This window comes from Oryctolagus cuniculus, chromosome 12 (genome assembly GCF_051225735.1).
Source record: "Oryctolagus cuniculus isolate XC-2025 breed Fujian yellow rabbit chromosome 12, ASM5122573v1, whole genome shotgun sequence".
Lineage (NCBI taxonomy): Eukaryota > Metazoa > Chordata > Mammalia > Lagomorpha > Leporidae > Oryctolagus > Oryctolagus cuniculus.
This window is the reverse complement of record NC_142878.1, coordinates 67,961,867-67,976,686: the sequence shown is the minus strand read 5'-3', so window position 1 is coordinate 67,976,686 and position 14,820 is coordinate 67,961,867. Positions and strand designations below refer to the sequence as shown.

The window sequence follows — 14,820 nt, the reverse complement described above, 5'->3', positions numbered from 1 at the left end:
CGGCGGGGCGGGGCGGCACCGAGCGGGGCGGGATAGACGTGGCGCTCGGGGAACCCGGGCGCGCCAGGTGAGAAGCCGTGGGCTCTGCGGACCCAGGGGAGGGGAAGGAGCTCGGCGGGGGTGGGTAGGTGGCCGGCGAATAGCCCCAGTCCCGCGGGTCCGAGAAGAAGGACGTGCGGCCCTCCCCAAATCCTCTCCACACCGTCGGGTCTGGCCCCCACGACCAAGAGGACCGGCCAACCCCACCCACGCCACCACGGTTCAGCCCGATATCAAAGCCAGGCATCCATTCATCCTAAACCGCTCTCTCCAAGGTTCCTGTGAGACCCTGGGGGTCCCGGAGCCCCGCGAGCCGCGCCCACGCCAGGCCACAACCGGAACCGCATTGGCAGGTTTGCGCTGTCTCTGGGTGCCGGGCCTCGGGGCTGGGCAGAGAGGAGGGGGTCTGAGGGCCGAATTGCCAGGGCGCGGTCTGAGATGGTTGGCAGTGACTGGAAGCGGGGCGGGAGGGTGGCGGGGGAGCACCCCGACCCGGTTTGTCCGGTCACAGCAACTTGGTCCTTAAATGAATTAGGAGAGGAGTGGGGGTTGGAAGGGAGCCTCGCGGAGAGAAAGGGGGCGCACTTTTGGTGAACATCTGGACCCAGGTCCCTCCGTCCTCGCACCCGGGAGCGCTGCGTGTGAGGGTCCGCAGGAGACGGCGAGCGGCGCCCACTGCCACGCACGCACCGAAGGTAGGCAGCAGTGGTCCCGTAAGGGTGGCGGGGCGGGCAGCGGCTACGATGTGCGGTCCACGTGGGTTTGGAGGGGGCTTGAAGTGCAATCCCAGCCCCGGCCCCTAGGGGGCACACTCCCCGCGGCCGCCCCGACCAAATCCAAGTCAAGCGAGAGTTCTTCAAAGCAGAGGTTTAATGAAAAACTAAGGAGGCAAGGAACACCTGGTAAGGCCGTAAACGCTGCAGAGTTTATAGCCACCGACTCTTTATCCCGGCTTGGCTGCAGTCTCGGAGGGCTGGCGTGCGAGATCCCACACCCCGGAGTGCCTCAGCACACTAGCCCTTAATGGGATCCTGTGCCAACTCACTTTTCAAAGTTTGTTCTGTTTTGCCACTTAACTCCTCTTGTAGAGCAACAGCAGGAGGACACACACACACACACACACACACACACTCCTTTCTTAAGAGGAAAGTTCAGGACAGGAGTTCCTGACAGGATCCCCTTGGCCAGCCACCACTGTGAACTTTTAACAGGGTCTACTCCAACCGCAGAAAGAAATCACCACATGCCAGTAGGCCAGCCTCAGAGCTCCTGGCAGTCCACACATGTCACCTGTTCCCCCTCTGTAGAGAATTGCAGTCCTCACTCTACCGGATCCAGCAGATGGCAGAGGTGGGCAGGGAGGAAAGTCCTGTCCAGCTACAAGAAAGGCTGCTAGGCGCTCACAGAACTTTGCGTGGTGGAGACTGGGGCTTGTACTAGGCTGTGAGCTGGAAGACCGTACCTTTATTCTTACTCACGTCTGGTGTATACACGGCCTCACCGCCCACTGTGGGAGGGGAAGGGTGGGTAAGTGTGTCTGAAGTGCAGCTCCACAGGAGGAAAGCCTTCAGTGTTAAAGGGAGTCCAGAAGGGAGTACAGTGCCTCGCTCCACCCCCAGGCGAGTGAGAAGGGAAGACCCCACAGTGTGGGAGTGGCCCACCTCAGGTATTGTCATGGAGTAACACAGGTGTCTGTGTTACCGAGAATGAGAGAGTCTTGTTTCTTCTTGTTGTGTCTGTGTCTGTTTGCATAAGCTTGTGGGTGTGTGTTTGCTTGCACCTTGTGTCTGCTTATTTGTATCTGTATACACTGTGTATAGCAGTTGTGGTGGTGAGGTACGGGAGCAGTAAGTCAGGTTGATGTTGGCATGAGATTTTTCTCAGATTAGAACAAACCCTGCTGTCAGACCCTGCCTGAAAAGCCAGGGAGAAAGATGTTCCTGGGGGTTCCCCAGGATTGCTGGGGGTGGGGACTTTCCATTTCAGTCCCTCCTCTGTTCAGGAGCCCTGTTAGTTTCATAATGGAAATCAAATTAGGAAGAGAATCATGAGAAGTCAATTTTAAACTAGGCCATATAGATTAAGAAAGACCTCAATCTTAAAACTGAATAAGAAGAAATTAAGCAAGTCCAGATTTTATTCAGTAACTGTCTTTTTTTACCTTAGTCATCTTTAATAAATATTTTTTGGAGGACTAGAAATAAGTTAACAATGTCCTGTACTTAAGATACAGAAAATCTTTTGTTAATGTTTCTTTGAAGTACCATGTTAATAGAGATGAGCCAGTCTTGTAAAAATTTTTATGACCTCTCATTAAAATAAATGCAGGAATAATGCTAATATGTGATCTTGAACAAAAATACATTATATTATTTGCTTGTATTGCAAATGTGTGTGTTCTTGCTATTAACACACTTGCTTTGCTTCCTACCTTATTAGCCAAGACGTCCTACACTTTATGTACTTTTCCTCTGTAGCCTTCATATAAAATATAATGGCTTCAATGTTGGTGTCATAAATTAAAAACTTTTAGACCAGTAAGCATCTGCTTTAAAATAAATATCACTGTCACATATTTTACAAAATAATCCACAAACTCGTAGTTACTCATCTTCAGCTAGGGTTGAAATGTGTGTTTAAATGTGAACATTCATATTTGGGTCTTCACTAATTTTGAAGACCCCAGCCATTGGAAGAGGCTTTCTGAAATTGTCTGACGTCACTAAGAATTGACAGGACCCACCAACTCCTGCCGTACAGTCCTCAGCCCCCAGGGGCGGTGCCCCTCAGACTGTGCTGAATGAACCAGCACAGGGCAATGAGGAGGCACAGCTCCCTCTTGTGTGGGAAATCAGAAGCAGGTGCTGTGAGGAGTGGTGCTCATTCATTTGATGCAGAGCCCAATTAGTATATGCTGCTCATGAGGGATGCAAAGATGGGACGATAAAGTCCCTGCCCTGATGGAGGTTAGAGCCTAACACGGAGAGAGATGTTCAAACAATTAGAGTACGGTGCCATTGTTGTGAGCATGGAAGTACGTTCAAAATGCAGTCAGAACCTTAGAGGTGGGAACTTCTACCTTGGCCCAGTGGTGTCAGAGGAGACTTCGCGGAGGAGGTAACACAGGCTGAGACTTGAAGGGTGTGAAGGTGTTTGCCAAGGCTCTGAGAGCATTCCAGGCATAGAATTAGCATCTACAAAGGCAGGAAGGCTTGAGAGAACATGTCAGGTTCAGGCAGAGGCAAGTAATTGAGAGTGGCTATAGATTAGGCTGAGCAAAAGATGGAGATGGAGAGATAAGTGAGACCAGATCTCAAGGCACATTATCTGTGACAGTAAGAAGATTAGATCCCACCCAGAGCAGGGAAGTGAAATGGTGATATTAGCTTAGTAGAAAGATTATTCTGGCACCAGGAAAGAGATTTGTGCAATTTGGGCAGAGGCAATATGAAAGGAAGTTTGTGGATAGTTCCAGGACATCTTTTGAAGGTAAGATGTCCCTGGTGTCTGGCCTGTTTGATTGAGGGAGTGTTGATGGTGCCAAAGAGACAAAGTTTTTGAAAAGCATAAAAAGCAAGGTAGAGACAGTGAATTCCGTTAGCACCTAATAACCGCGGTGCAGTTGTTCCTTTTGTGTTTGTTGCTAAGGTAGGAGACCTCCTGGAGACACTGGGCACCAGCAGCCATGGGAGTGGATATCATTGCCCAGGGAATGTTAAACCATGCTGAGAGTGGAGCTAAGACAGGGTCCTGGAAGCATTTACCAGGGAGGAGGAAGAACTAGCAGAGGGTCTGAGAAAAGGATGGCCCAAGGCAGGAAAAAATGGTGTCCTGGAGATGCTAGGAGGAAAAGTTTGAAGAGTATGGTCTCCAGCGTCAAGTGACATGTTCTCTCAAGCCTTCCTGCCTTGGTAGATGCTGACTCTATACCTGGAATGCTCTCAGAGCCTGGACAAACACCTTCCCACCCTTCAAGAGTAGTGTCTTCAGCTTCAAGGGTGGAGAGGGGTGAAACGTACAAGCTATACGCATCCCTCTGGACTTCACACCTAGTGACTTAATGGGGAAGGCAGGGACGAGGAGATAAGGCGGTGACATTACTGATGGAGATGATTCTTTCCAAAATCCTCCTTATGAAAGGGAGTAGGATCGGATGGTGAGGGAGAATGTTCCTTTTATTTGTGGGTTTTTAAAAAGATTTATATACTTTTAAATTTATTTAAAAGGCAGTGTTACATAGAGGCAGAGAGAGAGAAAGAGAGAGAGAAGTCTTCTATCTGCTGGTTCACTCCCCCAATGGCTGCAGTGGCCAGAGCTGGGCCGATCTGAAGCCAGGAGCCAAGAGTTTCTTCCGGGTCTCCCATGTGGATGCAGGGACCCAAGGACTTGGGCCATCTTCTACTGCTTTCCCAGGCCATAGCAGAGAGCTGGATCAGAAGTGGAGCAGTGTCGCTCCCCGTCTTCGTGGAGGAACGACACAGGACCCTGAGCTGTTCTTTTGTCTGCTCGGCCCTCCCCGGGTTTGCTGCTGGTTCTTCCCAGGTTGGCTACCGTCCCTTCCACCTCCGTGGAAGGGCGGTTCCCCCGGCCACTTTCCCCACTTCCGCGGGGGAGCGGCACACCGCCGGCCGGCTCTCTCGGGGGTTACACAGGTGTTCCTTCAGCTAGATGTTCCTGGTGCATGTTGTCTCTCTCCTCCTTTATAGTCCTCTTCCACCAATCCCAACTCTGCTACCCACACGCCGAGTACGCTGCTCTCCTGCAATCAGGAGCAGGTCCTACAGTTTATTGGTTGAACTGGAGGCAGCTGTGTAGAAGCTGTTTCTCCCTTCTCAGCGCCATATTGTGGGAGAGCAGATGCATAGAATAAGTCTTAATTCCAGTAACTTAGTCTAGTCCGGGTTGCTCCCCACAGAGCAGCAATGTCTTGAACTGGTGTCCATATAGGATGTCGGCACTGCAGGCTGCGGCTTTATCCACTACACCACAGCACCAGCTCCTTATTTGTGTTTTTGAGAAGGAAACTATTAAGCATATCCTCGGGAGGAGCCAGCAGACGAAGATGTGGAAAAGCTATGAAGGGGAAGAGGGACAGCCGAAGGTAAAGCCATGGTTCTCCAGGCAGGTGTGGAACAGAGGAGAGCAAAATGGAAAGAAGAGAGACACTGCTTCCTCTGGGCTGGCAGGGTTGGACAGTGAAGAAACAAAGACTTCATGTGAAAACTGAGACGCAGGGGTTATGCAAGTTGTCCAAAACACAGGATCTAAAGTGAAAACTGTGTCTCTGCCCGATGTCATGCTGTGCTCCCAGAGGCAGCATAAGGAGTGAGCAGCTTGGCAGATGGGGAAGGCTGGCAGCTGGAGTGTATAGTGGGAGAGTCCTACCACTGGACCCGGAAAGCACACAGAGATGGTCTTATCCAATTAACATGAGGCAGCCAAGGACCACGGGCTTGTCACTTCCTGTCCAGTGTTACGTGAGTCGGTGAGAAAGTGCAACTAAACCCAGAACTGACCCCAGCCCAGGGTTCTCTCCAGGAAGGATTGGAGAAAGAGGAACATGGAGTAATGAAATGCCGTCTTCTCCCCAGCTTGGTAATTTGTCCCCAGCACGATCCTTGATGCGTTACACACACAATCTCATTTCATCTTCTGAATAACCCTATTGGGTGACATTATTATCTCCATTTTAAAAGAAAACTGGGTCTCTGCAGAAATCAAATAAATTGCAAGAGGCAGCGGGAGAATCCAAACCTGTTGGAACTGAGTCTCAAGCTGATCCTTTCCTGCATCACTTAACAAGACACCGTGCAGTGCGAATGCATGATGGAACCTCCTGGGCAAACTGAGACCCCAGGGCAGCCCAGATCACAGCCGGGAAATGAGCAGGACTGGGACTGTTGATTCCAACAGACTTCCCCCCACGTTTTTACATCTCCAAAACTGTGATGAGTCTTGCCAACAGTGACTGTCAGGCTTTCATTCACAATACGTTTTTATTCTTTGTGGTACATAAAATAGTTGTGTATCTTGCAACCCCTTCTGTCTGAAATTTAGCTAAACATAGTAAGTTCAAGTGCAGTTTCCCCAATATCCTGTAGGCAACAGGACAAACTAGACTCAGATAAGCTCTGAGGTTAGGGGATAGGCTGAGAAGACCAAGCCAGGGTGTGAGCAGTAACAAGGCCTGGGCATTGGAAAGGAAAGGAAGGGCCAGTGTGGATGATGTGTGGCCTGGAAGGACTGCCGGCCCTGGCTCTGTGCTTAGTGGAGGGGAGAGGCCACTTCACTGCTTACCCAGGTGAACCGAATCAAGCTCAGTTGTTCTGGAATGGCCGGAACAGGAGCTCGGGGGCTTGAGAAAGCTGGACGGGCCAGTGTGGGCAGTGCCAGGTCTGGGAATCCATCCGCTAGTGACACAGCTGGATTATATACTTAGCAGAGCTGTCTGGCCTTTGTTCCTTTGGGGACAGAAAGCCAACTGTTTGGTCCGCTGGGCCCTCTTTGACCCTTATGCCACCACTTAATAGTAAATGTAGCTCTTTTTATGTCTGTGATCTATCTGCTTGTGCGATAGGCCCAAGGGAGAAGAAAGGACATTATTATATATCTTAAGAAAAGTCTCAGAAGAAACAGGTAGTGGAGACAGTGCTATGGGGACCTGGGGCACCGAGACCGATTGCCAAGACCCTGGTTCTGTCAGCTGATACTTGGGGAGCTGGATGGCTGAGAGCCGTGGAATGGCAGTGGCAGGGAGCCTGGTGAGGCATTGGAATGCAGGCTCCAGAGAAGGGCATCTGGTCCACCTTGTTCTTTGCTGTGTCCCTGGCACCAAGAGCAATACCTGGTGCTAGAGGGCACTCAACAGACGTCCATCGTTGTTGTACAGAGTTGCCTCCCTGCAGCCCTCCAGCAGAATGGCGGCTTTCGGACACACGTTCCCCTTCTATGCTGGCGCCAAGCCAACCTTCCCAATAGACACCAGTTTGGCCGTCATCATCACCATCTTCCTGACTGCACTGGTCACTTTCATCGTCATCCTGCCCGGCATCCGGGGCAAGATGGTAAGAAGCAACCCCATTCCCGGAGACCTTCTGACTGCCACCAGCCTCAGGGAAGAGACCCCCTTTCCCACCACACATACAGTGGAGAGCTCCCCCACTCACTGAGTCAAAAGATAATTGTTGAGCACCTACTATGTGTGCCAGACACTCCGATCTCAATTAATCAAGTGACATCGGTTGCTGAATGCCTAGCCTACCCCCGAGACTGGCAAGAGGAAGGAAGGGTGGGCTTGGAAGGAAGGCACTGCTTACTAACCCCACTCTCCCATCCTGTGACTCAGAGGCTGTTCTGGCTGCTGCGGGTGGTGACCAGCTTATTCATCGGGGCTGTGGTCCTGGGTGAGTGCCAAGCACAGCTGACTCGGGCAAGTGCCTCTGGCCCATGGGGCTGCCTCAGCAGCCTGCCTCTCCTCTCCCTGTGTCCCCACGGCGGTCGCTGCTTCAGGGTGGCCTCCACACGCTGCCTGCCCACCTCTCCCACCACGGCCTTAACCCTTTTCCTCTTACCCTAGCCCCGAGGGGTGTGGCCATGCTAGGTGCCTCTCCTCAACCTGTCGCGTTTCTACCCAGGGGAGAGCAGGCCCAAATGAATGTCTGTGGGGAGAGGGGCTCTAGACAGGAGCAGAGGAGATGGGGACTGCTGCCTGCCTGGCTTTGGTGACTGGGCAAACAGGAGCCGTGGAGAGTCTCTGCTCAAGCCATTGGTTTGCCTGTCGTGGGTTAGGCTGGTGCTTCCTCCCCCACTGCCTGAGTGACTCTCCCTAAATGGGGAGTGGGGAGTATGACCAAGCAGGCAGCCCACACATACGATTGGCAGGCTGCCCAGGATCCAGTCCCTGGACTGGTTAGCAGGTATACAGTTAGGACCCAAACAGACACGGAGCCCTTGTAACGCTCCTTCTGACGCTAACCCAGTAACGCCCAGACCTGCCTGAGTTCCCATGTGTTCAACTCCCAACCCCAGCTGTGAATTTCAGTTCTGAGTGGTCTGTGGGTCAGATCAGTACCAACACAACATACAAAGCCTTCAGTTCCGAGTGGATCAGCGCCGACGTGGGGCTGCAGATCGGCCTGGGAGGCGTCAACATCACGCTCACAGGTGAGGGAGGGCTCCTCCTGGGAAGGAGGGGACGGCTGTGCTCTGTGTCTTTGGTGTGGTCCCAAGAGCTAAGCATGCATGCGGGCACCCAGGGTGAGCAGGAGCGGGGGAGGGGCAGGAAGGGAAATTCAAAGCTGCCTTCTGTCAACAGAGGGAGCCAGCTCCTCTCCTTCTGCCCTCGACTCCTTGCTGAACACAGCTGCCCCATTCATTCCCCAGGGACCCCAGTGCATCAGCTGAATGAGACCATCAGTTACAATGAGGAGCTCACCTGGCGCCTGGGCGAGCACTATGAGGAGGCCTACGCAAAGGCCCTGGAGAAGGGGCTGCCAGACCCTGTGCTCTATCTGGCTGAGAAGTTCACCCCACAAAGCCCGTGTGGCCTGCACTACCCATACCGCCAGGCAGGACACTACGTCTCAGCCATGCTGTGGTGAGCACGGGGAGGGAGGGGACACGGGTTCAACCTATCTTGCCTCCACTCCTGTGGATATCTCAGGCGGGACAGGCTGGTGTCCATCACCACAGTGCTTGACTGGGAAGTCCACAGGCAGAAACCCCGACTTCACACCTTTGGGGCACCCTTGGGCCCCTGAGCCTCCCTCTATAGGACCCTCCAGCTTCCCTGGCAGGTCGAGGAGCCTGGGCCACCCTCACTGGGCCCTGGCTCTCCAGGGTGGCATTCCTCTGCTGGCTGCTGGCCAATGTGATGCTGTCCATGCCCGCGCTGGTCTACGGGGGCCACATGTTGCTGGCCACAGGCATCTCCCAGCTGCTGGCCCTGCTCATCTTCTCCACGGTCACAGCCCTCAGCCCACCGTGTCCCTTGCGCCTGGGCACTGCTGTGCTGCACACTCGCCATGGGCCTGCCTTCTGGATCACCTTGACCACAGGTGAGACACCCCCTACAGACAGGCGCCAGAGGGCTCAGGGCCAGGGACCATCAGGGTGGGGGTCCTGGGGGCCAGTGTGCCCCCTCCCTCTCTTTCAGGCATGTCCTGCGAGGCCCACACTGTCAGGATGGTGGGGTGACGGTGTTCTTCGACAAGAAGCACTAGAGACAAGTTTCAGTGAACATGTCCATTTATTAACAATCAGCCACAAGCTTTTAATGGGCAGGCAAAGAGAGGGTGTAGTAGTAGTTCAGGGTGACACTAATTCTATAGGATAAAGTCGATATTGGCACCGCTATGCTTCTCCAATCAGCTTGAAGGCCATGTAGCCTATGTAGCTTTCCAAGTGGTCCTTATGGGTCTGGGCCACACCAGGGAGCTGTTTACCTGATTAATTACAAGGCCCTTCTACAGGAAGTGGGGTAGGGGTTTGGTGGTGGTGGTGGTGGTGGGGAATGTGCCTGGGGCTCCTGCTGCCTGCCAGCAGTAAGGTCATAGAGTCCTTCCCTGGCCATGTCCCCTCAACCTCCTGCATGGGCTAGGCAGGCAGTCTCCCAGCCAGGCACAGGATCACCCACACCTCTTTAAGGCCCCATCCCTCTCAGGTGCCCACTGTCCTGGATGTCTCTCCCCAGTGCTGCTTCCTCTCCCACCTCCTCCTCTTGTCATGTCTCTCATCCCCGACATCTCACTTCACCCAGCTCCTTCCTAAATCTTCCAAACCCACGTCCTTTCCCACTTCTCCCAAACACCCTCTCTGTGTCCCGTTCCTAGGCCCCTTCTGTGTCCCTAACCTGTCCTGTGGTTTCGTCCTCCTCTCCTGTCCCACTGCCTCCACCCCTTCATGCCCTCCCCTGCCACCTCTGTGCTCTACCCTTCCCAGGGCTTCTCTTGGGTTTCAGACCTCTCTGTCTCCCTTTCCCTTCTCTCCCTCTCCCTGGATATAATGTAAAGAGCCCTGGGCTTGGAGTCTAGAACCAGGGCAACAGAGACACACCAGCCAAATGACCCCAACCTGTTACCGCTCTGGGTCCAAGTTGCCCTGGGTCAGGGACTCCTGGGGGAAGATGTCTCCTGGGGCATGCTCTTGGGGGAAGATGTCTTTGGGAGGGCTTCCCTGTGGCTAAGGTGGGACACCCGTTGCTGTCATCCACAGGACTACTGTGCGTGCTGCTGGGCCTGGCCATGCTGGTGGCCCACAGGATGCAGCCCCACAGGCTGAAGGCTTTCTTTAACCAGAGTGCAGAGGAGGACCCGCTGCAGCTGGGTCCCGCGGAAGGGGGCCTCCTGATTCCCCGCTACCGGTCCATGGCGGAGAGTCCGGAGCCCCAGGACATTGCTCTGTCGGAGGCCTCCTCGGAGGTGTGCTGCAGCGAGGTGTGCCCCCGCGAGCCTGACTGTGCCTGCTAATGTCCCCCTGCCCGGCGGCCACCTGGACCTCCAGTCTGGCTGCAGACCTCACTGGGGCCCCATGGAACTGCCAGGACCTCCCGCAGGGTGAGCTGATCGGACCCTCAGCTCCAATGTAGGAAGAGGAGGCTCTACTTTTTGTTAAAGAGAGAACAAAACAAAAGCCCTAAGGTGCTGAAGGGGTGTTGGGTTCCTCCTGCTCCCATGCAGGGGCCCAGCAGGGGCCGCCCGTGTCTCTGCACAGCAGCCCTGCCTTCCCTAGATGCTTTGCCTCCTCAAGGAGCCACTCACTGACACCCAGCTCCACCCACATGACCTGTGTGTGTGATCCATCTCTTATTTTCTGTTTCCTGGGTCCCTTTCGTTCTTCCTTCACCTCCCCGGCTTGTCTGACCTCTTGGTACAATGCAGGACAGCACTGGAAGGGAGAAGAGACCCAGCTCCCCATTCCGGATCTTACACGAACCACCCGTGCCACCGTCTCTTTGAATTCAGTTCTTAAATGTGTTAAATAAGATTGTAGGGCTTGCAAAGGACCTAAAAAAAAAAACCAAAAATTCTAGTATTGATTTTTTTTATGCCTTGCCGACATTTACCTTGGCTCTCAGACAACCCCAAATGAAGCCCAGTGGAAGGAGTTAGCGAATCAACTCCACTCAGCTAGGAGGATGAGAGCCAACACTCTCTGGGGCGGCTCAGAGGCTGCTGGTTACAGTCGTTCCCCTCCGGCCTCACTAGAGGGCGCTCTCTCCCAGCGCCTTCCCGGGTTACTCTGGCTTTTGCCGAGAGGAAGTTTCTGGAGCCGCAGCAGCGCAGAGAGAGAACCAGCAATACTAGGCTGTGGTCAGCCCAGCGAAGCCGGCCGAGGGCGTGGCTCTCCGACAGCCCAGAGAAGCCTTGGAAAGTAGTGGGGGTGGGGTGGGAGAGTTTTGTTTTTTAAACAAAAAAGTTTATTCACAGTTCACCCCGCATCCCTGGCGCGTGCGGCACCGTCAGACGCTGCCTGCCTATCCCTGGGTGCTGGCGGGCACTGGTTCCCGGCCCGCGTGGCCCCGAGGCGGGGTGGGAGTCCGGAGTGGCGTCCCCTTCACAGGTTTGTGGTGATGCTGAAGTCCGGGGGCTGGAACTGCTTGTCCAGAGCGTTGCTGAGGAAGAGGGGCGCGCCGCCTTCTTTCTCCAGGCCGCTGTAGTCGAGGTCGCGGAGGTCCAGAAAGGTGCGGAGAGCGCTGGGTGCAGCGTAGTGGGCACACACCACTGCCCCTCCGAGCAGCAGGCACAGGATGCCTGCGGCGCCGCCCGAGAGAGAGCGGCAGGGGGAGGGAAGCAGGGATCCAGGTCAGAGCCTGGCACCCCAGCCCCATCTGTTGGAGCCAACCCCTCAGCTTGCTCCCCAGACACACACACACACACACACACACACACACCCCTCGCAAAAGGGCTTCTGACGCGGAGGGCACCATCCCCGGGCTCGCGCGCTAACCGAGCCCTTCTGAACCTCATCTGCAAAATGGGCACAGTGGTGCCCGTGCGCCAAGATGGTAGATGGGAACTCATTTTGCAAGCTGGAACCTGCGCGCTCAACCGCTGGGAACCGCGTCCGCACCCGCCGCCGCCCAATGCCCAGCGCCCAGCGCCCGCCGCCTCGGTCCCCACCTGTTGCCAACGTGACCCAAAAGGCGGCGCCGTAGTACGTGACGAATGCCGAGGAGCCGAGGCGGAGCGGGCAGACCGGCACGGTGGAGATGGAAGCGAAGGCGAAGATAGAGAAGAGGACGAAGGCGCCAGTGACCAGGAGCCCCAGGCCGCCGTAGAGCGGGGCCGGCATGGAGAGCAGCGCGTTGGTGATGACCCAGAAGCAGAAGGCCACCCTGTGGGAGGGGGCGACCGTGAACAGCCGTGCCCCGCGCGCCCCGGTTCCCGCAGCCTCGCTCCCCGGCCGGTGCTACCGCTGCGCGGAGGCCGCGGAGGCGCAGGGGAATCCCCGGGGAAGGGCTTTGGGGGGAGAAGCAGGCTCCCGAGCGCCAGACCATTGCTGGGCCTCTCTGGACTCCCTCGCGGCCCTCCAGATCCTCCCGCCCGCAATCAAGCCGAGCGCGGCGGGCCTTCCCCCAGGCTCACCACAGCGTGGCCGAGGCGTAGTGGCCCGCCAAGTGGTACTTTTGGTACAGGCCGCAAGGGCTGCTCGGCGTGAACTTCTCCGCTAGGTACAGCACCGGGTCCGGCAGTCCCTTCTGCAGCGCGTCCACGTACTCCTTGGTGTAGTCCTCGTCCAGACGCCAGGTGAACTGCTCGTTGTAGTCAATGGTCTCATTCAACTGCTTCACGGGAGTCCCTGCGCACAGCCAAAGGACCCGGGCAGCTTCAGACAGGAGCGGCTTCGGATGGGAGAGTAGGGGTGGGGCGAGCCCGAGGAGAGAGGCTAGCTGGGCTGTGGGCTGTGAGCGGTCCTCCGAGCTGCCCCTGCTCCAATCCCCGGCGCCAGGAATCCGTCTGGCCGCAGCCTCCTCACCTTTGAGCGTGATATTGACACCCACCAGGCCCACGTGCAGACCCACGTGGCCTTGCACTTGCTCCGTGCTGAAGGCTTTGTAGGATGTGTTGGTGAACACTCCACCCACGAACCATTCTCCGCTGAAGTGCACAGCTGTGGGCACACCAAGCGACAGGGGTGGGGATGAAGAGGTGAATTAGGAGAGGGGTGATGGGATGTGGAACTGTGCAGAGACATCCGGGTCTAGGGGCCAGGGTAAGCGCATGGTAAGGGCAGGGAAGCCAGCACTAAGAACGAGCTGGAGCTGGGAAGAGGCAGCAGGAAACCAACCCCTCCCGCCTCCTTCCTTGGGCCCATTCCCCTCCCCTTGGGCTGCACCGCACACTCACCCACGATTTCTCCGCCTATGAACAGACTGAGAAGAACTCTCACCAACCAGAACCAGCGCTGCAGGAATAGGCACTCCCATCAGGGCACTGCCCCAGGGAGTCCCCGAGACCTCCAGTGACCCCGCTCTACCTCAGTCTTTAGTCACGCGCCTGACCTTTGGAGGCCGCTGCTGGGCATGCTTTTCTGAGACTGCCCTTGGGCCACTGGCATTTCTGATGTCCTCTGGCCTGTGCTTCCCCCTCCCCAGCCGCACTTCCCGGTCCGCCCTGCAGCCAGCCACCTTCAATCCCCCAGTCGTCTGGCGCCCGATCTGGCCCCACTTCCTGGTCCAGTCACTTCTGGTTGAGGCTCAGTGAGTCTAGAAGTGCCAGGCAGGCCAGGGTCATTGCCTCCAGAAGAGGGAGGCCCCAGGGCCTGGTGGCCAGGTAAGAGGAGCTGGTAATACAGACGTACTTCTGGGCACACCAGTTCCCTGGGAAACCAACACAGAGCAAGACAAAGAAGCCCTGGACCCTCTCAGACTAGAAAAAAATGCACAGCCCAGGTTCTGCAGGAGGAGGGAAGTCTGATGAAATACACCCAGACTTGGGATCCAGTCTGGAATTCTGAGCCTTGAGGGTGGTGCACCCAGACACCTGTATGTTAACCCGACACAAAGAGGAACCTAGTAGCCGGAGCTGCTGGCCGTGGCTGGCTGTCCTCTTGGCTCTAAGCCGGTGCAGAGGAACAACCAGGGTGGGACTGCAGAGTCTGGATGGAGGTGGGAGGCCCCGGTGGCATGTGGAGCCCAGAATCTGCTCTAGGATTACTGAACTGGGCACCCTGTCTGTGCAGCAGCTGGGGACAGGGTCTCTCTCCAGAATGTTCCTGGGAAGCGGTGCTGGCTGCAGCAGCCTTGGAAATTTGCTCTACCTGAGCCTCAGCTTGACTCCTCTTGGAGGCCCTTGACACCCTTATCTGTCTTGGATGCCTGTTCCTCCTCCCCGAGCTTCCCCCACATCCCTTACCGAGTGACCGCGGATCCCAGGCAAAATGAGCAGGAAGCTGCCAGCAAAGGCCAAGAAGACCACAATGACTATGAGCAGAGGCACGCAGAAGCCGGCCGCATGCGGGGACTGGGGGTAGAACGGCAGCACACCGTTCCACAGAGTCATCCTGTCGACAGGCTGGGCGGGCGGGCTGAGGTCGCTGGAACCTTGGGGGTACCGTCAAATGTGAGCCCGGCGGCTCCGCCCAGAGGAAATGCAGAGTCCCGTTGTCCCGGAGCGTCCTGGGTTTGGCGTAGGCAGAGCCGGGCTAGCCAGCGAGCTAAATTATTTCTCACTGGTCTTGATGGATTACTTGGCCGGCTCTGCTGCGTTTGGAAATTGAGCGGAACCCGGACCCCTTTTATAGGAACGTGGTGGTAGGTCGTCCCTACCTGCTCCGGCGGCA

At 55.9% G+C, this 14,820-nt stretch overlaps 2 protein-coding genes across 9 annotated transcripts; one reads left to right on the top strand and one right to left on the bottom strand.

Annotated features, from left to right (window-relative positions):
* The first annotated feature begins 8 nt into the window (after positions 1 to 8).
* On the top strand, positions 9 to 11,062 carry DUOXA1 (dual oxidase maturation factor 1). Of its 8 annotated transcripts, none has more exons than XM_089310255.1 (9): positions 26 to 67; positions 315 to 392; positions 648 to 734; positions 6,929 to 7,103; positions 7,385 to 7,442; positions 8,068 to 8,202; positions 8,422 to 8,635; positions 8,878 to 9,095; positions 10,252 to 11,062. In XM_089310255.1, exons 4-9 carry the CDS (start codon positions 6,957 to 6,959, stop codon positions 10,503 to 10,505), a joined length of 1,026 nt encoding a protein of 341 aa, XP_089166381.1. In that variant the 5' UTR covers positions 26 to 67; positions 315 to 392; positions 648 to 734; positions 6,929 to 6,956; the 3' UTR covers positions 10,506 to 11,062. The 8 variants fall into 8 exon arrangements, with proteins under 8 accessions (XP_051678385.1, XP_089166381.1, XP_089166380.1 ...); XM_089310254.1 differs by having other exon boundaries at positions 30 to 67; positions 575 to 734; XM_051822425.3 differs by lacking the exon at positions 648 to 734 and having other exon boundaries at positions 9 to 67.
* On the bottom strand, positions 10,533 to 14,792 carry DUOXA2 (dual oxidase maturation factor 2). The gene is made up of 6 exons (XM_008269068.5): positions 14,394 to 14,792; positions 13,386 to 13,443; positions 13,015 to 13,149; positions 12,624 to 12,837; positions 12,159 to 12,373; positions 10,533 to 11,789 (listed from the first exon to the last, which is right to left on the bottom strand). The coding sequence occupies exons 1-6, from the start codon at positions 14,538 to 14,540 to the stop codon at positions 11,593 to 11,595; spliced, it is 966 nt and encodes a 321-aa protein (XP_008267290.3). The 5' UTR covers positions 14,541 to 14,792; the 3' UTR covers positions 10,533 to 11,592.
* Positions 14,793 to 14,820: the final 28 nt, after the last annotated feature.

Excerpts from the sequence above, each read along its gene's own strand:
- DUOXA2 (XM_008269068.5), bottom strand. The coding sequence starts at position 14,540 with ATGACTCTGTGGAACGGTGTGCTGCCGTTCTACCCCCAGTCCCCGCAT. Across the intron at positions 13,444-14,393 it reads CTGGGATCCGCGGTCACTCG|CGCTGGTTCTGGTTGGTGAG; the intron begins GTAAGGGATGTG and ends CTATTCCTGCAG. Across the intron at positions 11,790-12,158 it reads TTGGGTCACGTTGGCAACAG|GCATCCTGTGCCTGCTGCTC; the intron begins GTGGGGACCGAG and ends GCGGCGCCGCAG.
- DUOXA1 (XM_051822425.3), top strand. The coding sequence starts at position 6,957 with ATGGCGGCTTTCGGACACACGTTCCCCTTCTATGCTGGCGCCAAGCCA. Across the intron at positions 8,203-8,421 it reads CGTCAACATCACGCTCACAG|GGACCCCAGTGCATCAGCTG; the intron begins GTGAGGGAGGGC and ends TTCATTCCCCAG. Across the intron at positions 9,096-10,251 it reads CTGGATCACCTTGACCACAG|GACTACTGTGCGTGCTGCTG; the intron begins GTGAGACACCCC and ends TGTCATCCACAG.